The sequence below is a fragment of the Alligator mississippiensis genome, chromosome 5 (genome assembly GCF_030867095.1).
Source record: "Alligator mississippiensis isolate rAllMis1 chromosome 5, rAllMis1, whole genome shotgun sequence".
Classification (NCBI taxonomy): Eukaryota; Metazoa; Chordata; order Crocodylia; family Alligatoridae; genus Alligator; species Alligator mississippiensis.
Genome location: NC_081828.1, coordinates 8,561,252 through 8,583,860, shown reverse-complemented (window position 1 = coordinate 8,583,860; position 22,609 = coordinate 8,561,252). Strand labels below are relative to the sequence as shown.

At 44.7% G+C, this 22,609-nt stretch overlaps 1 protein-coding gene across 3 annotated transcripts in view; it reads right to left on the bottom strand.

Annotated features, from left to right (window-relative positions):
* OSBPL9 (oxysterol binding protein like 9) overlaps positions 1–22,609 on the bottom strand; it is a 100,237-nt gene that overhangs the window by 72,878 nt on the left and 4,750 nt on the right. For all 3 annotated transcript variants that reach the window (XM_014598646.2, XM_014598647.2, XM_059727827.1), the window contains exon 2: positions 11,145–11,195. In XM_014598646.2, coding sequence (XP_014454132.1) covers positions 11,145–11,195 — 51 coding nt within the window. The remainder of the gene's footprint in view (positions 1–11,144; positions 11,196–22,609) is intronic.

Below are 22,609 nucleotides of genomic sequence, written 5' to 3'. Positions count from 1 at the left end.
ATGACATCAGCCTTGGCTCCTGTGTCTAGGCAGTGTGTGACTTGGTCATAAATGGCTATAAGGTTCATCAGGTAGGATCTACCCATGATGAACCCATGCTGGTTTCCCTTCAGCATCATTTCCCCTGCTGGGCCTTCACAAATGCTCTCTTTAATGATTTTTTCCAGTGTTTTCCCCCTGAGGATAGAGGTAAGATTGACTGGCCTAAAAAGTTACTTGGCTCATCCCTCCTCCCCTTCTTAAAAATGGGCACCACGTTGGCCCTTTTCCAGTCTTCGGGGACCTGGCCAGAGCACCGTAAGTGCTCAAACAGCCGTGACAGCAGCTCAGCTATGACACTGGCCACTCCCTCAGCGCCCCTGGATGAAGGTCATCCAGGCCTCCTGACTTGTACCCATCCAGCCCCTCCAAGTGCTCCTTAACTAAGTCAGCACTAACCGCTGGCAGTCTAGTGCCTCCCAAACATCCATCTATGTTCAAGTTGGGCGAACTGTCTTGGCCACTACTTAGGAATACTGAAGCGAAGAACTCATTGAATAGCTCTGTTTTTTCCCTTTTGTCTGTCACCAACTGCCCTGGTTTGTCCTGCAGGGGCCCTATGCTACTCTGTGCCTTCTTTTTGTTTGCTATGCATCTGTAGAGGGACTTTTTACTGTCCTTGATAGTTGTAGCCAGCCTAAGCTCCAGTCCTGCCTTGGCCTGCCTAACTGATCCCCTACAATAGCACGCCAGGGAGATATATTCTTCCTTGGTGGCTGCCCCCTGCTTCCACTGCCTGTGAATCTCTCTTTGCCCCCAGTCTTTTCTGGAGTTCCCTGTTCAGCCATTTACAATGTATTCAACTACTTGCACCTCTATGCACACACATACACCCCCCCCCCAAGTGAGATTTCCCCAGTGCAGTGGTTCTCAACTAGAAGTCAGAGCAGACCTTTACCATTTGGCATGTGGCAGCATCCCCAGTTGAGAACAACCATTGCGCTGGCTCAATTTACCTCAGCGGTTCTCAACTGGGTGATGCTGCCAATAGGTAAAGTGCCATGCACACCTGCTGCACAGCCTAGCTGTGAGCACCTGCAGCATATGCCCCCTCTCCTGCCTCATTATGGTTCTCTGATAACCCTAAACCAAGCAGGAGAGCTGGGTCATACTGCAGCCCTCCCTGGTCTGACCCTGCACAGCATCTGCCAGAAACAGAGGCACACAGGGCAGATGAAACTGTCCTAAACACATCTATTCCCAGGAGGAGCATGTGGGGCAGCAGGGACAGGAAGGATGGGGGACTGGCATCAGAGGTTAATATAGGAGTGGACACATACCTGGCTGCCATGGAAACCACATCACCTGCATCATGGCACCCCTGAGGAGCTCTCTCAGCAGCCTGGCTGAACCACTGCCTTGGTTCTCCGAGTAGTGGGAGCCACTCAATGCACAAGACGACGAAATACCTACAGATCTACTCCAACCTTCATTCTCCCTCCTCAAAGGATCGTAGATTAACATTGTCCTTTGCCCTTACTTTCCACTTGTACTGCAGTAGATGACAGCACCATCTCCTCTAAAGTTTATATTTGGATCAATCTAATTTTTTTTACATGCCCCTTCACTTGAAATTACAGCTCAGATTTCCTTTTCTATCCATTCTGATCAGTACTTCATTTCTCTGCCTATTATTCAATATATGTACTTTCAGCAACCCTGGAAACACAAACCCTGTCTGCATCTTTAATACAAAAGAGAATTTTGTGTGCAGAAAAAGTTAACTAAACGAGTTTATTATAAGACACTTACGCTTTTCCTTCCAACTCACACATATGATTTTATGTAGTTATTTTTTACCAATATCCTGAGAGAGAAGACAGACACTGCTACAGACTTCTTTAAAAGGCACAGCCCAAACAGCACAAGTCACTTCAAGGGCAGAACTTGGGTTGTGGAAGTTATCTAGCCATTTTAAGTTATAGAATAAGCAAATGAAGTTGGAAATTGATCTACTGTCACTGGAGCATTTAGCAATCACTATGCAGAGACCATTCATCACCCACTTCTAACTCATTCACATACAAAAGCTTTTGTGTCTCCGGTGATAGTCTAACAAACTAAAGTTTCCACAATAACAGCAAATCCAAGAATAAGGTTTAAAAAAGAAAGCAAAATCAGTCTCCCAACAAATGGGAGTATAACCAGCCAGTAACCTTACAACCCAAATGAAGTCAGTGAAAGTTATGAGTAGCTATCCAAGGTCTGAAATCTCCCCTCAAGCTCCAAAGCCATCAAGTTACAATCCTCAAGCATCTACCTTGTGAGTAATCTTTGGAACAAATCTATGCCTTCAGCTTACGGCAAGCACCACACAACCAGCTGCAGTGCAAGAAGAATCAAATCATCACTCTTCAACCTGGACTAAGCTGGCAAATGGTCCATTCAAGAGTCTAATCCTAAGGCTGCCCTTAAATAGCAGTCACTTTAGAGGTGGATCAAGGCAAAGTGGTTATGTCATAGTCATGTACCATTTCCTACCCTGCAACCGTCTAGCAGCTAAACTTGCACCTGCCCTCCAAACCTCATTCTGCAGAATCCATCCCTCTGTGGCAACATCCAGATCTCAGAAGCTTTTCTTTCTGCTAACATTGCATCTCCTTTGAGCCATCCCTACAGTCAATGCTAGCTAACCTGGAATTTAAAAAAAAGACAGAGAAGTGATACTGCTTTGAAGGAAGAAAAGAGATGCTAGAAAAAAGGCTAAAAGGGAACAAAAAACTAGAGGGGAGGGGGGAAGCCTCCAAATCTCATCTCTACTAAACATGCTAAGCCAGGAGTGCTCAACCTCCAGCCCATGCCATAAGACCACATTCTCCAGGCTATGGGTCTCCCCACAGGTCCAGAAATTTGTCAGCAGGGGAGTGGAGGCAACACTAATTACTGCTCTTCTGCTGCTGAATTTCTGGACCCCAGGGAATCCTGCAGGCTGGGTGATGTGGCCCTGAGCACAAGATCATGTCCCTACACAGTCAGGTGAGGATAGAGCCACAGAAAGGAAGGTCTTAGAACTGACCTTAAGTTGGGTGGGCCTTTCTGAGAGGAATATATATAAATATTTATACATATTTATTTATTTTTTTTATATATAAAATAAAAGATGGACCTAGGTACTTGACTCCTACTTTGTTACACTGCCATGAAGGTTCACATGAACTGGCTGTACCCCTTCAGCTTGGATTCCGTCTCCCAATACGTGATTAAGCAAATTTCTCTCTCTCAAGTTGTTTAAGTAGTAAGGTGGTGACTTATAAATATTTATACTTTAGTAAGTGAAGCAGAAGTTGCACAGCAACATCAACTGTGGTAAACCTGTTTTGGGATGGGGGAGGGGCGTGTTTTCTGGGTTAATTTGTTTTTTTTTTAAATAGTGGGATTATGGATTTTTGTTTAATATAAGAGAGAGAGAATATTTATTATGTATTTAGAAAGCCCTATGTTGGGGAACTCTTTGTCTTAATTAACGTCAGAGTGTTTTAGTTTAGTTGATAGTAGTGACATTTGGGGTAGACGAAATATGGGGTTTTATAAATAGTTGCTGAAGGACAGAATGAGGTTTAATAAAGGTATCTCTCTTTCCCCCATCCCCTTCCCTGAAATGACTGATCCAGTCACCTAGATGTTTAGAAGCTGATATTTCAACACAGAAAGGGGGTTTGGACTTTGGATTGCTTTGTCCAAAAGGGAAGTACACCATGAGCAGCAGCAGAGTATACACCTTTCATACACCGCCAGTAGTGGCGAGAGGCAAGAACCAGAGATGCAAAAATACCCACATCCAAGACTCACTGAACTCATCCAACTGCCTGACCACAGAGAAAGTTAGTTAAATAGTCAGCATGTGAAATTCCTTGAACCCTGTCCCCCTATTCCCAGACGTGAAGTCACTCGCATCTGAAGAGAGACGTGCAGAAGAAACTACAAGAGTTCTACACTATATCCCATACTTGTCTTTACAAAACCACTGAATGCCTAGAAAGAAAGGCTTACGTTGCTGGATGCTGCCAAGTTCCCTTTTTGAAAGCCTTTTGGCACAAAAGGAGACACTGCTTTGGGACTCTGCTATTACTATTATGATTTTAACCAGATTACTCTTTTAAACATTTGACTGAATACCAACTTCAGGTCTTCAACTAGCATAACAGAAGGATAGAAACTGGTTAGAAAGCTAGTTTTCAAAATGCTGCTTACATCAAACCCAAGCAAAAATGTGAGAGGCATCTTCAGAGAGCCTCTCAGACAAACTGACGGATTGGACCAGAAGAAATGTCATGACTTACAGTTAAGACAAGTGCAAATGCCTGCACTTAGGATAGAACAATCTCATGGCACCGGTACAGGCTGGGGACTGACTGGGGAAGCAGCAGCTCTGCAGGAAAGGATCTGGGGGTTACAGTGGACAATAAACCAAATAAGAGCCAACAATGCACCCTTGTTGCCAAGAAGGATAATGGCATACTGGGCTGCATTAGTAGCCAGAAAAAAAAATCAAGGCAAGTGATTATTGTCCTCTATTCAGCACTGGTGAGGACACACTTGATATACTGTGTCCAATTTTGGGCCTCCCACTACAGAAAAGATGTGGACAAATTGGTCAGAGTCCAATGCAGGACAATGAAAACGGTTAGAGAGCTGAGGCACATGAGTTAAGCCCAGTTCCCTCAGCCTCTTCTCATATTTAGTCTAGAGAAGAGAAGACTGAGGAGGGACTTAATAGCAGCCTTCAACTCCCTGAAGTGGGGTTGCAAAGAGGATGGAGCTGGACTCTAAGTGGTGGCAGATGACAGGACAAGGAACAACAGTCTCAAATTGCAGCAAGACAAGCTTAGCTAGGTATTAGGAAAAACTCTTACTAGGAGGGTAGTAAAGCACTGGAACAGTTTACTCAGAGAAGTTGTGAAATCTCCATCCTTGAAGGTTTTTGACACCTGGGTAGACAAAAACTTGACTGAAATTATATAGCTGGGGAGTAGATGACCTCCTGAGGTCCCTTCCAACTCTATTTTTTTATGATTCTAATACAGCTTGCAAGTTTCAAATACTGTACAGCGGAAATAAAAAGCACAAGAGCTTCTAACTGCCCAGCAGAAGGAGTTTTGCCTTCAGAATAAGGTACACACATAGCATGCTTTTTAAGTGGTTCTTACCAACTTGAATAAAGAATGAATGTTTGTTGATATCAAATACAATATTTTTCCTCCTGTGACACTCAAGATGGAGTGCAGTTTCAAATATAACCTTGGATCCAACCTTGGATTGGATTAAACAACTCTCTGGATGGATCTGAAATATTGCAAAAGTACTAGGATAATTAGCTAGTCAGATTACCTGACTTGTTCTAACATTTCCAACCCTCTGATTTTGAAAGCTATTGCAAGGGAATGATCACTTTGGGTTGGGAAACAGGACAACGGCAAGCTTGGGTTTGTTTTTTACATCTGGTTTTAAGAGGGAAGATACTTACCTTACTAACTTGAACTTCAAGCACACTGCCCAGGCACATGTTTCTGCTATGGGCTCATGTGCAACATAGCACGTTAGTAACCAGATGGCATGCCCACACCCTGATCCAACTCATGCTCTGCAAAGTCAATAAAGGACAGTGCACATTTCCCATTCCTTGTTTCCATCTCAACTACAAAGCCCCAGAATCTGTTTCTAAGCACTTATAAAGGTAACAAGGGGACAAGAACCAGTCAAAATGCATGCATCAGGAGCAGGTCATGCTTTCCAAACCAATTTCCATCTATGTCAAAGTGATGAGCTTGTGAATAAAATTGTACTTTCAAATTTAGTGAGGCTTTTGATACTGTCCCCCACAGTGTTATCATCATCAAGCTACAGAAGCACAGTTTAGACTTAGATGAATGCTGTTTAACTGGTGGCCCACAGACCTCATACAGCCCCCAAGGGGCTAAAACCCAACCCATGGGCTCCCAACCTGGCTACCACTTCTGCTGCTGCCCCTGGGATTTCTGGGCTTCCATCCCTTCTCCAGTTTCTGCTACCTGCCCTGTGCCCTTAGCTACTCAGAATTTGGATAGCCCTAATCTAGATGGATTCTCCTTTAGGGGAGCACTTAACTGGATGGATCATTGTGCTCTAAAATTAGTCATCAATAGCTCAAATGTCAACTGAAAAGAGATATCAAATGGGGTTCTCCAAGGATCTGTCCTGGTCTGCTACCATGTAACATCTTTGTTAATTTGGAGAAGGTCCAAATGTACTCCCTAGTACATTTGGTGAGGACACTGAGGTGAGTAGGGAGCAGACACTTTGGAGATCAATATAATATTGTTGATAGAAAAGGCAAAAGCAACTAGGATGTGTTAAACAGGAAAGTCACAGGAATGGACTCTTCTGCTCTATTCAGTACTGATGAGGCCTCATCCGGAGTACTGCATCCAGTTTTTAGGAATCGCACTACAAGAAAGACGTGGACAAATTTATCATAAGAAAAATCTGAATGCATTCAAAGGAAAACAACAACAAAAAGGCTATCAGAGGTCTAGGAAACAGCTTGCAAGAGATTAGCAGAACTGGAACTACTTAGTCTGGAGAAGACTAGTGGGTAAGGGAGGGGAACCCAACTTGATATCAGTTTTCAAATTCCCTAACAGTGGTTATCAGGAGGATGCAACAGGCTATTCTCTGCAGCTGAAGGGTACAGGGCAAGGAACAACAATACTGAATTACAAAAACACGAGAAATTTAGATTGGACTGCCTACAGAGATTGTGGAATTGCCATCCCTGGAAACTTAAATCCAGTTTAGACTAACACTTGACTGGGATAGTTTAAACAGGGATGAGTCTGCCTTGAGCAACGGGCTGAACTAGATGACTATTTTTCCTGTGATTCTCTGAACTAGATGACTTCCTTAGGACTCTTCCAGGCCTTGTTTTTTTCTTTAAATAAAATGGTCTTGGACTCTGAGAAAAGGCAATAGAAAGTGGGCAGCGGAACATACATATGAACACCCATTTTGAAGAACTTTGGTTGCTATGGTAAGTAGCTGCTTTCTCTCCTCCAAGTTCACATTCGTACGCACATTCCATGTGGGCAATTTTCAAGCAGTACCCAGTTCACGTGGAATTGGGTACTTGGAGTCCTGAGTGATCAGCAGCTACACAGCTGCTTTCCATAACCCCTGCAACAGGGACAGGAAAAGTAGGTTCAGTGACTAGAAATGCCTTAGGCAGCAGGATCAACTGAATGAAGTTGTGTCACCTTGCATAACACTCTGGGAACCAGAGGAGTAGGCAGGAAGATGCATAGACATTTCCCTGTCCGTAGAGAAAGTCGGCAGACAGGGAACTCAGGCTAAGGTCTTCCACAGAACAGAAGATGCTTCATCTCGTTACTGTAGGAATCAAGGTCAATCTCTGGATGGCACAAATCTAGCGAAGTGTCCCACTAGACAAAACCCTTAATCTCTCATTTGTGGATTAGATGTGCCTGTTCAAAGTGTGTACCATAATATTTTGAAAGCCTGAAATAAGTGTGACAACACACACACATCTCTCCAGCACACCAACACCACAAGCTGACTGCCGCCAAGGTTCCCCTGGAGCCTTGCAGTTGGACCTGGTTTGACTTTGTCCCAAGGTCTGGAACAAATGTAAAATTACTTCACTGAGAATAAAATAAGTAAAATCCAAAGAGAAAAATTTTGCATGATTCAAAAAAAAAAAAAAAAAGTAAAATAATATCAATCATTTGGTTTTATTCACATTACTCAACTACAGATTTACTACCCTTTCCCCTTGCTCAAGCCTTCCTCTGGCATCATGAAGCACTCGCCTCTTGTCAAGACAGAAGTTTGACTGACAAAGAAAGGGGAAAGAAAAATATTAATACACTGCTTTAATATGGTAACTCAGGAAAACTCTAAAAGGAGCGACCTTGGGGGGAAAAAAAAAAAATGGTAAAAAAGCATAATAGAAAGACATTATTTTAGAACAGCTGATACTACAAGTTCGTGAGATGGAGCAAAAACTGCTAGCACTCTTTGGAGGTGAACTAATGACATTCTGTAAAGGGACCAATTTTGCTGTGACTGGTCTCTTCACTGACAGTTTTATGATTGCCCCAAGGACACAGAATTAGCAGACATGGCTTTTCCAAGGAATTCCTCTTCCAGGCACATATTATTTCAAGATGAGGACTTTTAAGAACCAAGTTCTGGCTGATGATGCAGAGGTTCAAATGCATAATGCCTTTTAAAAACGTTAGAATTAGAAAAACCAATAGGGCTGAGATAAGTTGTGTACTACATTACCTATGTTCTGTGCACAGGACTGCAACCAAGAAGCATACTCTTCATGTTCACTCCCACTAGGTGTGCACAAAATCTCCAAAACAAGGCAACGCAGCCCACTTAGAGTAGCCCCTGGTATATGCCCCAGAACCACTGGTAGACTCAATGCCTCAGATGCGCTTCCTGGCACATGATCGGGGCTGCATTGCCTCATCTATAGGACCCTGGTTTATGCCAAGTCAGTCAGAACAAACGGGTGGGATTTCTCAACGGCCCAGAAGAGGCACCAGAATGTCCAAAACATGCAACTAAGCTACAGATGCATATCTCAGACTGGTGGCCTCCTTGTGTGAGACCTGAGAGATTATCCAAAAATGTTCTTCAAGTGTAGGCCCCTCAAGCATTCACCTATAAGCTTAGATATAAAGGGAACAGAACGGAAGCAAGGAATGAGCTGGAACAAAGATCTGCTCGCCACTTTAGGCAGAATAACTCCTCTTACCTCTACTGATGCTAGTAGAGACCTTCACAAATGGCCCACTTCCTGCACCTTCTACTCTCCCCAACCCACATCCCTTTACATGTTTGCTCACTGCCCCTTCAGCTCCTCAAGGTACTGCTGCTTGTACCAGAGGTCCTGTGAGGGATGGGGATAAGCACAAATAGAGGGGACCAGGGAAGCAACTCTACTTGGCAGGAGAGAGAAATGGACTTATGTGGTGAACTCTGAGGATTGTAGGACAAAAAAAGATGTGGAAGGGACCCCATAAGGTCATCTAGTCCAGCCCCCTGCTCCAGGCAGGATCATCCCTGACTACACCATCCCAGGCAAGTGTCATAGATTCATAGATGTTAGGGTCGGAAGGGACCTCAATAGATCATCGAGTCTGACCCCCTGCATAAGCAGGAAAGAGTGCTGGGTCTAGATGACCCCAGCTAGATACTCGTCTAACCTCCTCTTGAAGACCCCCAGGGTAGGGGAGAGCACCACCTCCCTTGGGAGCCCATTCCAGACCTTGGCCACTCGAACCGTGAAGAAGTTCTTCCTAATGTCCAATCTAAATCTGCTCTCTACTAGCTTGTGGCCATTGTTTCTTGTAAACCCCGGGGGCGCCTTGGTGAATAAATACTCACCAATTCTCTTCTGTGCCCCCGTGATGAACTTAAAGGCAGCCACAAGGTCGCCTCTCAACCTTCTAGTTGTCAATCTAACCTGCACCCGAAAACATCCAAGGATGGAGATTCTACCACCTCTCTAGGCAACCTATTCTAATGCTTAAAAAGACCCTCATAGTGAGAAAATTCTTCCTTATCTTTGACCTAACATTTCCCCTGCTGCAGTCTCAGGCTATTGCTCTTAGTCTTGTCCCTATGGCCATCAAGAACAGTTTGTGGTCTCTATCTTGTTATTAGTCACCCTTATGTATTTGCAGACTATTAATTAATCAATCCTCTCTTTCTTTGCTTCTCCACACTAAATAAAACTTAATTCTTTCAGCCTTTCCTCATAAATCATGCTTCCCTTGTCTCTGATCTTGGTCACTCTGCCAGACTCTAATCTGCCCCATCTTTCTTGAAGTGCAGAGCCCGGAAAATGGACACAGTACTCCAGGTGGGTGAAGCCTCACCAGTGCCAAATGGAGTGGGAAAGATCAGCTCCCTTGGATTTGCAAGTGATGCTCCTGTTAATACAGCCCAGTATGCCATTAGCTCTTTTTTGGCAACAAGAGCACACTCTTGGCTCATATGCAGCTGTAACCCACAGATCCTTCTCTGCAGTAGTGTATCCTGGCCAGTCATTTCCCTGTATTTGTGCATGTAATTATGTTGTCACAAGTGCAGGACTCTGCACTTGTTCTCACTGAATTTCACCAGATTGACTTGGATAGACTGGAAAGATGGCCCAAAAATCATTCTGGATCCTAGCCCTATGCTCCTGAGTGTCTGCAAATCCACCCAAGTTGGTGTCATTTGCAAATCTGCTAAGCAAGCACTCAATCTCACCATCCAAATCATTTAGGAAGATGTCGAACAATATTGGAACCCAGAGAGAGCACTGGGGAGCTCCATTTGACACCTCCTCCCAGCTAGATATTGACTGCTCATTGAGCATAATGATCCAACTAGTTATGTCTCCACCTTGCAGTACTTTCAGTGTGCCTGCAGAGATATAGATACTCAAAAGGCTCCCTTCAGCACTGCTTCTTCTCTGTCCAGGCAAGTCTTTCAAAACACAAGTGCTTCATGGACACCCTCAACTCCTCTAATGCAGCCACCTTCATTTCCCTGTCCCCAGTTCATAGAAATCTTGACTGATGAGGTGAAGTATGGTTTTGCCTAGTGTGTTCTTCCTTCTTCCACCCCCCACTTTTTTGTTCATCTTTGTCTACTTCTTCTTCTTCATGCCAATCAGTAATTCCTGGCACTTGATGTTTCTGAGACATTTAGTAGCACAGTTACTGACCAGAGGTAGTAGATCAAGTGGCACCGTTATAGACATCAGGACACATCAGAAAGAAAACATCCCTGCATCAGTTTTTTGTAGGCTTAGAAAGTGTTGGGGCACATAGCCAATTAAAAAAAAAAAAGTAAGTGAAAACCAAAATGTGATTTACAGTACAAGAACACACCTACAACCTCACAAACCTACTTGTTCACGAAAGACAATAAAGCACTGCATGAACAAGAAACTTTACAGATGTAGAAACAGAGAGGGTCAAGTAACTTGCCAGCCCAGTGGCTGAATCAGGAATAGGTCACAGATCTCAAAACCCCAGTTCCATGCTCTATCCAAAAGGGCTACAGTGACCATGGCGTGATGTTAAAAACTATGAGACAATACTTACCCTGAGTCTCACACAGCCTCTGCGGGACCCTCTCATCATTTTGTCCTTTGACTGAAAGAGAAAACAGATTAGCTGGATTAATAAACTTAATTAGTACTGATATCAAGTACTTAATATAGTTTTGGGGAAAGAGTAAAGCATTCTTGATTTGAGTTTTATATGGTTGTTGAAATCAGCCTGCCCCACTATGGTTAGTCCCTATAAAAGAAAGGAAGAAAGCAGCAGCTATAAAATGCAACTAGCTGTTTGAGCATTTGGCATACAGGCAATGTCACAGAGTAAGGCTGCAGCTCATCTAGGAAATGACAAAGTGCACCTCAAGCTACACACAACACTCAAAGGAAGAGACAGAGTCCAGTACACAACTCCACTGAAACAAGGGAGATGCACAGACATAAGCTTAACTGGGCTGGGAATGTTCACTGGCAGGAACGCTGGCTTTGCACTATGCCTCTTCCACTCCCACCAGTCTCAGCGAAGACTCTCTACCTTCTACCACAAGCTCCATCTTTTTGGACAAAATTGGAGAAGCGTCACAGTTGGACTAGTTTAATTAATGTATTATGGTTAAACTGATAATCAGTACAACTCCCCATGTGAAAATCTCTAGAATGAGTGGATTTTTGCCTTAGCTTAGACCTCTTCCAAAGCCTATACCCGGAGTTATGCTGGTAAAACCAGAGCACTAAGTTTATACCTTACCTTACATAATTACAGCCTACCTGCGTAGAAGAACCTTTAACAAGCTCCCAAAATAGCCAATTTATACAGGCAGGTACAATCGGTCTACCTTCGCTCAACTGTCGGTATAGCAATCAAGTCATGACAGTCTGAGGAAACTTCTCACTGAAACCCAGGACTCCTAGCTTTAGAGCAGGGGTAAGCAAAATACAGCCCGCCAAAAGATTTTCTCCAGCCTGCAGTGGGTTTCTCAGCCTCACCCAGCTCAGGCGTAGGGGGCAGCCTGGGGAAGGGACACATGCAGCCAGTCCTGTCACCCCCAGGCACGCAATGGGACTGGGGCAGTGCTGCAGCCAGACTTTGCTTCCTGGCAGCCCCAGCAGCAGTGGTTCCTTCTGGCTGCTGCTGCCAGTGTTGCCACTGCTGCTGAACTGCTGCCCGGGCACCCTGACCCATCAAATCTCCCTGACTTTACACTTCCCCAAACAGATGTGAAAAAATTAAATCCAGTACATTAGCCAGGAGGCTCCAAGACAGGTGGACAGTTATTTGGGCTGGGGGGTCATTTAGGGAGTTTTGGTAAGCTGTTGTGGGCCAGGAGAGTTGTGGTGCTGACCCAGCCCACAACAGCTCACCAAAACTTCTGAAGTGGTAGATTACTAGCCCAGCCTGGGGGCACTGGATAGAGTAGGAGGCTCTCCCCTTCATCTCCCTGACAGACACATTTCTAGTTTTAAGGCAGCAACATCTTCAACACCCGCACTGCTCCTGGCATCAGTCTATGTAGGAGGCAATTTACAGTGTCTACCCAGGTTTCAAACATTGTGATGCAATCTGAGTAGATCAATTTACTGAAAGAAACAGAACCGTGGGAGTAAGCAGGGCCCAGGTAGTAAACTTGTGTACCAAAACAAGACTATCCAAGCAACCAGTGGGAATAAATCCTGGAAGCATTAAAAACCAGAATATTTGGAGGAAATACAATGGGCTTGTGGTTGCAACTGTAGGTAATGAAGCAAATCCTCTAATTAACATCTCTGATACAGAGTCAAGCTTTGAACCCTGGTTCTTCAGCTTAAGAAAACAGGCATATATCAACTGAGGCAGAGAAAGGTTCAATTGCTGGACATTTACTAATTAAAATACTCGCTCTCACATGGCCTTCACATTTCTAAACAAGCAACATGTCCACGTCTACCAAACCCAATAGGAAGGAAGACTAGACCACAAAACATCCAGCATACAAAAATCACTAGTAAGTTTGCACAACTGGAAATTGGTGTCTCAAAAAGTGAAAAAGCACGTATCTTTAAAGCTTTAGAGAATCACCTTTCATCTCATGGCAACTGAGATTAACGAAAACTAATTCTGAAGTTTGGGGGTGGGGGTTATTCCTCCCCTGATCCCAAGATAGCCAATTGCTACTAGTTTTGCAAAGCACTATTGCATCTATAGATTATATTAAACTTAACTGCTTTGCAGATTCTCTTAAAATTACTACTGCTCTAGCCTGGCGGTGCTCAACCCTAGAGATGCACCAATACATCAGTCTACATCATGTCGGCACCAACAACAGGAAAATAAGACATTAAAATCAGCAGTCAGCTTTTTTTTGGCTGATGGCCAATAACGTTTTTGATAAATGCCACATACATGAGCACAGCTGTAGCATGCACATGGCATACCCAGCAGCTTGGAGAGCAGTATCCAGCCAGTAAATCTGTTGGGGAAAGGGGCAGAGGGGAGGAGTGTGGGGAGGGTGCAGATCAAGGCCTCCGCAGTGAAGGAGGGAGTGGGGCTGGGGCAGGCACTGCCCATCCAGGGCAGGGCAGGGCATGGGACAGAGCTGTGAGCAGCTCATCCAGGGGGGCACCGAGAGGGAGGGGGGAGCTCCCACTGCTGCGTGTACCCCTGGGGGGAAGCATAGGGAGTACATGCCCCCTGGATCTGTGCATGGGACAAGGGCAGGCTGCTGCTGTGGGCTGGGGCCAGGGACAGCGCTGGGCTCTTCCCAATGGGGGGTTGGGCTAGGGCTGTGCTCGGGGCAGTCACCCTTCTCCAAGCACTACCACCACCCGCCCCAAGTGCAGCCCCACCCAGGGAAGAGTCCAGCGTCATCTCCCAGCCCCAGCCTGCAGCAGCAACCAGCCCTCACCCCTCACACAGATCCAGGGGGCACGTGCCCCCCATACCACCCCCAGGGGTTCACACAGAAGTGGGAACCACCCCCTGGAACCTCCTGGATGAGTCACTTGCGTGTCCTGCCCCAGCTGTGCAGCACCTGCCCCAGGCCCACCCTCTCCCCCACCATGGGGGCCTCAATCTGTCCCCCATAACCCTTCCCTTCTCACCCCAACAAACTTACCAGCCAGACACTGCTCTCCAAGCTGCTTGGCTGCATATCCGCAATCGGATTGGTATTGACCAATATGGCTCATTAATAATCGAGCATCAGCCCTCAAAAAAATCTTTATCAGTGCACCCCTGCTCAACCGCCAGCCTGCAGACCTGATCTGGTCTGTGGCACTGTGTCACCCAACCCATGGGTCCAGAACTTTAGCGGCAGAAAAAAAGGGCCACTCCCACTGCTAAATTTCTAGACCCCTGAGGAGCCCCAAGCCGGGCGCCCTGGATCAGCATCAGGCCGCCAGACCCAATCCCAGTGGGAAGGGGTGGGACCAGGCCCCACAGCCTGCCCCCTGTGCTCAGGAGAGGGAGGGGGTAGTGCCAACCCCAGGGCCCAATCCTGAAATGCAGGGCTCAGTCCAGCCTGTGCCCCAGGACTGCCCCATTCCCCTGGCCCATGAAACCAAAAGGCTGAGCAGCACTGCTCTAACAGAAAAAAAAAGGCACGTGGAAGAGGACATAACAGGAAAATAACAAGTCAGTCGCTGAAGAAGCTGCATTAGACCCTCTATTTTTAGTACTGCCTAAATGGTGGCTTTCTCCAGAAGCAATTCATTTATACTTTACACATACTGTCACTGTTCAAGGTCACTTTACTGATACCAGATGGAAAATTGGTTCATAAGCTACAGGCCCAGAGAGAGAAGAGCAATACAGAGGGATGCAGCTCCCCCTGGTGGATTCAAGAGGCAGCAGCAGACAGCCAAATCCTCAGTCAGGCCTTCTCAGGCAAAGTCAAAAAAAGAAGGGGGTGCGGGAGGGAAGGTGCAGGTATGGAAGAAGTAAGAGGAACTTAAAGCTTCAGGCTGGGGAGGGGACAGCCCATGCCTTTAATGAAGGAATGGATCCAACAACTCATACTAGCCCCAATCCTGCAGACACTTAACATGCATAACAGATGCATGTCATACAGATTTTTACTCTTGAATAAGTCCATTCACACAGCTGTGCTATTATAGCACCTGCCACTAGTGATACAACAAGACATGGGAGAATCTATGACTGTTTTCCAGTTTATTTATATTGACAGCAATGCCCCAAGTCAGCAAATTGCTTTGCTACTAGTGAGAATCTGATGGATTTCACCAGAACTCAGCAACAGCAGTCCAACACGTGCATTGGCCGAATAGGATCTAACGTAATATCTAATTAACCTGAAGCATCTAGAAGTCATTAATGACTTCAGTTGGGCAATCGCAGGCGTCTTTTCAAGACTGAAGCCGTATACAGTTTCTCCTATTTGCGTGGGTGTTTAACAACAGGTTGTTTTTGTTTTGTATTTTTTTTAATGCAAGTGTGATTGGAAACCATAACAAACAGCAGAAAGGCTTCCGACGTTCATGCAGGAATCAAAGCTACGATTTTTTTCCCCTCCCATCTTAGTATACCAGATTTCAATCTGGTCATGTTCTTCTGAAATAAGTACATTTTTATTATCTAATGGCAAGTCAAATTCAAACACAGTTAACACTGACCAGCATCTACTCCTCCAGAACATCAAGTTCATCAGAACTTAAACCAAGGGTGTGCTGTCATATCTTAATTCGACCCCACCCCCCACAACACTGCTTAAAGTAACCTTTGCAAATCATCAGTGCACACCCTGGCTGCATTCACTATGCTACACATAGATGTACTGAATGGTGGAGCAATTTGTTGGAGGAGCTTAGCTTTGTCAGAATCACTGCTCTGCCCTCTAGGAGGCTGTACTCCTGGGGTGATACAAGGAGCCTTTGAATATGATCTAAAGAACACGTCTATCCCAAGATCAAATATGCCTCATTTCAGCACCACATTGTACATGCTGCCAGCAGCAGGGACTTCCTATCAAGGGAGTTTTTTGGGTTTTTTTAGGAGGTAGATGGGACAAGCAAGAAGTCTGTAGATTGAATGTTTAATTAAAATGCAAGTATTGCATTAGGATGGAATTGTGCATCTGCTGGTGAAGAGCTTGTCAAACTTAGCCAATATGGTGACCCTCCTGTGGCAAAGGCTAGATGTCTAACTGTTAGACAAGTAAGATCTCCAAGTAGGTATCATGCAAAGAGTGCGCTACAGGAAATCTGGGCTATCACCCAAAAAGGTCAGCATTACAAAGAACAAACTGGGTGGATCTACACACACTCTGGTCAGGATTCAGAGTGACCTTGAGAAACGGTCTGAAATTAACTGAATAGAATTCAGCAAGGACAAGTCCTACACAAATTTTTAAGTTACAAAAAAGCACAAACAAACTGAGGAACCACTGGGTACGCTACAGTACTGCTGAAAAACCCTAGTGCTTACAGTGGACCATAAACTGAACATAAAGCAGCAAGCTGAAAAAAGCCAATAGCAGACTGGGGTGTATGAAGGGTTGTATAACTTGGAAGTCAACAGAAGTAATTTTTCCACTCTATTCAACACTGATAAAGCCTTACCTGGAGTACTGCATCCAGTTTTGGGAACTACACTTCAAAATGCAGACAAATTTAAAAAAAAACAAAGTCTGGTGGAGAGCAAGAAAAAGACTACAGGTCTAGGAAGTATGAAAGTTAGGAAGGTTTAGAAAAACTGCAATTATGTAGTCTGGAAAAGAGAAACCTTGGTGGTGGGGAAAATCTGATAATATAGTCTACATCCTCCATATCAGGGGTTTTCAGACTTTTTTTTTTTTTTAAAAAAAGGAGTGTACCCCTTCTGGGTACACTTCTGGTGGTGGGGAAAGGGGGTGGCAGTGGCCAGACACAGAGCAGGTGGGGCTTGCACACAGCAGCAGTGGCCCCCGCATGTGAGCTTCCACCCCCTACCCCAGGGTCCGGCCATCCAGGTGGCACCTGTACGGCCCAGAGGGAAGCCGCTGCCCCTCACCCTGTGCCCCCTCCAGCTCTGCTCCTGGGAAGCGGTGGCATGGGGTGCTGGGTGGTGGCGCTCCATCCCTGCCTGCCTGTGCATACCCGCTAGCCCCTTTCCAAGTACCTCCGGGGGACATGTACCCCTGGTTGACAACCCCTGCTCTAGCCACCCTTCAGCTGTGAAGACTATTCTATGCGGCTACAGGGGACAGAACAAGGAGTAAGGGTCTTAAGTTGCAGCAAGAAAAAAATTAGGCTAGATATTGGAAAGAACCATCTCAGTATAAAGGCAGTTAAGCGTAGGAACAAATGCCTGGAGACACTGTGGAATCTCTACCCTTAGATTTTTCTAAGAGCAGGTTAGACAAGCACTTAGCTGGGATGGTTTAGACTGATAATCCTGGCTTTCAGGTGCTGGCATTTTGCTGAACTCTCTGTTCTAATGCAGAGGTCAGCAAGTTACGGCCTGTAGGCCAAAATTGACCCACAAAGAAATCTGGTTCAGGGATGAGTGACAGTTGTGCCATACTGCCCATCCCCTCTGCAGAGCCTGCTGCTATACTGTCTGCGCCTACCCTTGATGTTGAGAGGATGGGGGTGGCAGTCAGCAGCGAGGGTAAAAGTAGGTAGCTGGCTGCTCTGCAAGTGAAACTTAGGGCCCACTACAGGGGCCAGGTCACAAAATTCAGTCCTGGTCAGCAAAAGGTTGCCAATCTCGCTCTAGAAAAGCACAATTTACTACAAAAACTCAATTCTGCATTAAAACCAAGATCCTTGTCATTCAGTTTCCCCTTCCTGCTAAGAAACCAGGGATGTATTTTTTGTAGAAGTCAAGTGATTATTTTGGTAGCTGTAGGTAAGTACATCTACAGTTAGGATACTACTGCAGCTAATCAAAAGATTGTGATGCATTTCTTAATTACTTCTCTCTCTTCCTCCATCTTGTCAGAGTGGATGGGGATTATAGTCATACTCTGAAGCATTCCAAAAATATGCAGAAGTTAGAGAAATAGCAAGGCAAAAAAAAAAGAAAAAAGTCACAGATAAGGCCCATATCTCCAAATCCTGACAATTTTATTTCATGGTGATTACAGTGATTTCAAGCATCTGCAAAGAAAACCAGTGTCTCCATCCATTTCCCAAAATACAAAACACCTTTGACAGTGCCAGATAGAGGCAAGGTCTTTTTCCTCCCCAACTCATTTCTGCAAAGAATCAAGAGCTAGCTAAGTACAGCTAAGATGCAATGGTTACTAAGGTTATGTAGACATTCAGCTTCTACCACAAGAACCCCTTCCCCCCCCACACACAGCTTTTCCCTGGGCTCCTTCCTTGCACGGAGAAAAGCAGCCCTTTGCCTGCCCCATGGCTGGCATCCCAGGCTGGCAGTGGGGCGGGTTACAAGCTGGTGCTGAGCACGGGGAAAAGTGGCCCCTCGCCCGCCCCATGGCCAGTGCCCCACGCTGCAGCCGCTCACAGCCTGCCTGTGCCTGCTCCAGACAGACCTGCACAGGCTGTGAGCGCCTGCAGCAAGGAGCACCGGCCATGGGGCAGGTGAGGAGCCACTTTTCCCTACACTCAGCACCAGCTTCTTCCCTGCTGGCAAGCAGCGGGTCGGGGCTGAGCGCTGCCCCCCCACCTGTACCACAGGGCTGGGGGGCACTGGGTGTGAGTGGGCGGGGAGCCAGTGGGAGCACAGGGCCCACACCGGTGTCCCGGGACCAGCGCTGGCGGGGCCCAGAGCAGGGAAGCAGGAGCATGGGGGCCTGGCCAGCAGGGGCTCAATAAAGCCAGGTCAGGTGTCCGCAGCCCGGGCCAGGTCCCCGCAGCCAGGCCAGGTCCCCGCAGCCCAGCTCCACAGACCCCTGCCGGCCTGTGCCCCGCTCTGGGCCCCACCCGTGCTGGCCCTGGGATGCTGGTCCCAAGATGGTGACCAGGGGGCAGCACACCTGTCAAGGGGTGGGGCACCTGTCATGGGACAGGGCTACCCATGTGGCCCTCAACAGCCAGCCAAACCTGGGTAAGCGGCCCTCCGCCCAAAATAATTGCCCGCCCCGATCTAGCCTAAACTTCCCTTGCTGCAACTCAAAACCATTTGTCCTTGTTCTGTCATCAGCCATCACTGAGAACAGTTCAGCTCCAATCTCTTTGCAACCCCCCTTCAGGTAGTTGAAGGCTGCTGTTAAATCCCCCCGTCTTCTCTTCTCCAAACCAAATAGCCCAGTTCCTTCAGCCTGTCCTCACAAGTCATGCGGGCCCTAGCCCCCCGAACCATTTTCGTTGTTCTGTTAGACTCTCTCCAATTTGCCCACATCTTTTCTGTAGTGGGGGGCCCAAAATTGGACACAGGACTCCAGATGTAGCCTCAGCAGTGCAGAATAGAGGAGAATAATCACTTCCCTCGATCTAAGGCAACACTCCTATTAACGCAGCCCACTATGCCGTTAGCCTTCTTCGCAACAAGGGAATGTTGGCTCTTATTCAGCTTATTGTCCACTGTAGCCCCCGTCCATTTAATTCCAACGGGAGAAGGACTAACATATTTTGATTATTTTTGCCTAGTCTGTTGTGTTTTAATACATAAAATATACTCTAGTAAATTTAAGTGCATTGTAATAAATTTATATTCATTTTTGTTCCAACCCCTGGGCCCCTAGCTTATTAGTAAACCTAGTTTTTTTTTTAGTTGGAGACAAATGCGCTGTTGCATGTGATGGTGCACCACACCATCTGTACCCGCTTTCATAATCCTTGCTTCACCCATGCATAGAGACAAGCAACTTCAACTTGACAGCTCTCTCCTCAAACTGCATCTGAGGAAAAGATGGGCCACTGACTGAAAATTTGCAGTATACTGCCTCTAAAAAGTATATGCACCCACACTTGGGGAGATGGGGGTAGAAGGAAGAGGGAAGCTTGCAAAATTTAAAGTTGTCAATGTTGATTTTACAAACACAGTAGCAAGAAAAATCAAGGTCAGCAACAGATCAGATGAGATTTTTGTAAAAATCTCAAGAAAATGTTAAGCAATAATTTCTTGGGATATTTTTCTTGGGCCATTTAAATTATTGTTGAGCTAAATTCTTCACCAATTTGTATTTGCATAGTTACTGAAAAAAGCAATTATCCTAAGGTTGCTAAAAAACACATTTTGTCCTCATATGCAGAAAGAACATACGAAAAAACAAGCAACCACATTTGCTTTCAGGAAGCAAGAATTGCTCCATTATTTAGGTGAACACAGCTTCTGCGAAGGCAACTACAATGCCAAGTCATTAGTGTTAAGCCATAGTTTAAAAATTAACCTAGAAACACTGTTTTATCGCAACTTTAACATCTTGAATTTTTTTGCAACTTAGGTCTCCAACAATTAACATACCTACTTGAAGTTTGTAAGTTGTTTTCTTTCTGCAGCAGAACTGACTCAAAAAGCAAAACTACTCCACTTGGAAACATCAAAAGTCAAGTCAATATGTATAATTAAAATCAAGGGAAAAAAGCATAAAAGTCTAAAGACGTACAAAATACTATCTGTGACTGAAATTTAAGGCACTGCCTGGACTAGGATTTGAAGGGGAATTAGCTAATATACATTCTGAACAACTCTAGCATAAACTAAATCAACTTTTTAGCACATGTGAATTCTCAACACTAGAGCTGTTGAATATTAGTTAACAAATACCAATATCACAGCCCTGAAATCCTGATCACTGACACAGGGTGCATTCATATGGAAAGATGGAGAAGTAAGAATTAATTTGTATCTGCAATAGTAGCTACTGTGGCAAGTAACAGGAAGTTACCTGCAAAAAAACAAGCACTTAAGAATTCTGCTCCGAGTTGGTTAGCACCTTAGCCAACATTCCCCAACTTCTTGCCAACAAAGCCTAAGAGCACTGGATGTACCACATGCTATTTCAGAAACTGTTTCAAAATTGGAAATCTAGGAGTCCTCCCAGGAGTTCCAGAAGACACTACGCATTGTCATCATCTTCAACAAAGCATACCACAAAAATTTATTTAAAAAAACAACAACTCTTAAATGAAAAAAGAATATTGTATCACTGTTGAATACAACAATAAAGGAGGAGATGGCTCAATCTTGAGTGTAGCAAAGATGAATAAACATAGGCTGAAGGGGACCAGGAAAAAAAGATAATAAAATAAAATAATGAAAAGGGGGTCTTCCCTAAAATTAACAAAGGTACATAAAAAACAAAAGTGACCAATCTGCAATGCACATACTGTAAGTGGCACAGGCAGCCTAGCCTGTATGTATAGCATGCAGCAAATCAGGGAAGGGAAAGAACACATTTTATTTAACAAAATAAAGCAAAATTACCAAGAACATAGTTGTTCACTATTTTGATTTAATTTTGCATTTGCATGAATTGGAACAGTATTTTTAAAAATGCCTGCTTCCTGAATCTTGTATCTAGTCAGTCAGTTAGGTTTTTATCAGCTGTTATTCAATTCATCTTCTCGGAGTCGAGTTTTCCGTGCACAAACAGATTACTGACAGGAAAGGGAAGGTCTATTATGTCAGCTGAGATGGGTAGGTTGCGACTTCTTTTGTTTTGTTTTCCTGCTTTGTTAGGATTTGTGCAAGATGATTGAGAAACTGCATTTGAAGGGGCAGGAAACTGTACATGTGCCAACAATTCAATTCTCTCTCTTTCCAAGGAGATCTGAACAACATCTCTGCTTTCAGAGTTCCCACTTGCAATAGCAATCTACCAGAAGTCTCATCTTCAGTCTCTCCCCAGTCAAACCTGGCCACCTCCACATGCATTTATTTCCCTCAGCAGAAGTGTTTTTTCCAAATAAAAATAATAGTATCAACTGGGGGCTAAAGCTTTATGCTCCTGGACACTTAACAGTGCATAAGATTTTGGCATTAAATTTTTTATTTTTTTTTGGTAAAAATGAGAGGGGAAAATAGAACATGGTTAGATTCCTGATGTGAAATACCCACTCCCATTACTTGACAAAAACTTTAGTAAGCATTTTATAGTCACTGAATAAAATTGGTTCCCACTTTAAAATTTCTATACACCTCAACTGGATTCTTCAGCAGATTAGCCAGTGGTTAGAGTTTAAAGCAACAGAAAGATATTGAATTAAACTTTCATATGTAAATGCAAAGTGAAATGCACATATAAACTATGCTGACAACTGAGAACCAATTGCCAACATCCAATTTGGCTCTCATTCACTATGAAAGGGAACTGTTTGATTAGGCATCTGACAGTGGTGAAGGGTTTTATTTCAGTATTGCTGACAAATGTTGTTGGAGGGGTCATGAAAGAAGTATAATGCAGAGCATCTAAAATGCTCATGGTTCTATTTTGCTGAATGGAATTTGGGACCAAAGTTAACATGGTATAAAACTACTAAAAATTCTTTTAAAAAATTACATCCAGATTAAAGATCCATACATAAAAAATATTAAGTCACTTTACTACTTCATCTACTTATTCCACTTTTGTGAGTGAATCCATGCTACTTGGCTCAAAAGTTTAACTGCCAAAAATCAGCTATCTA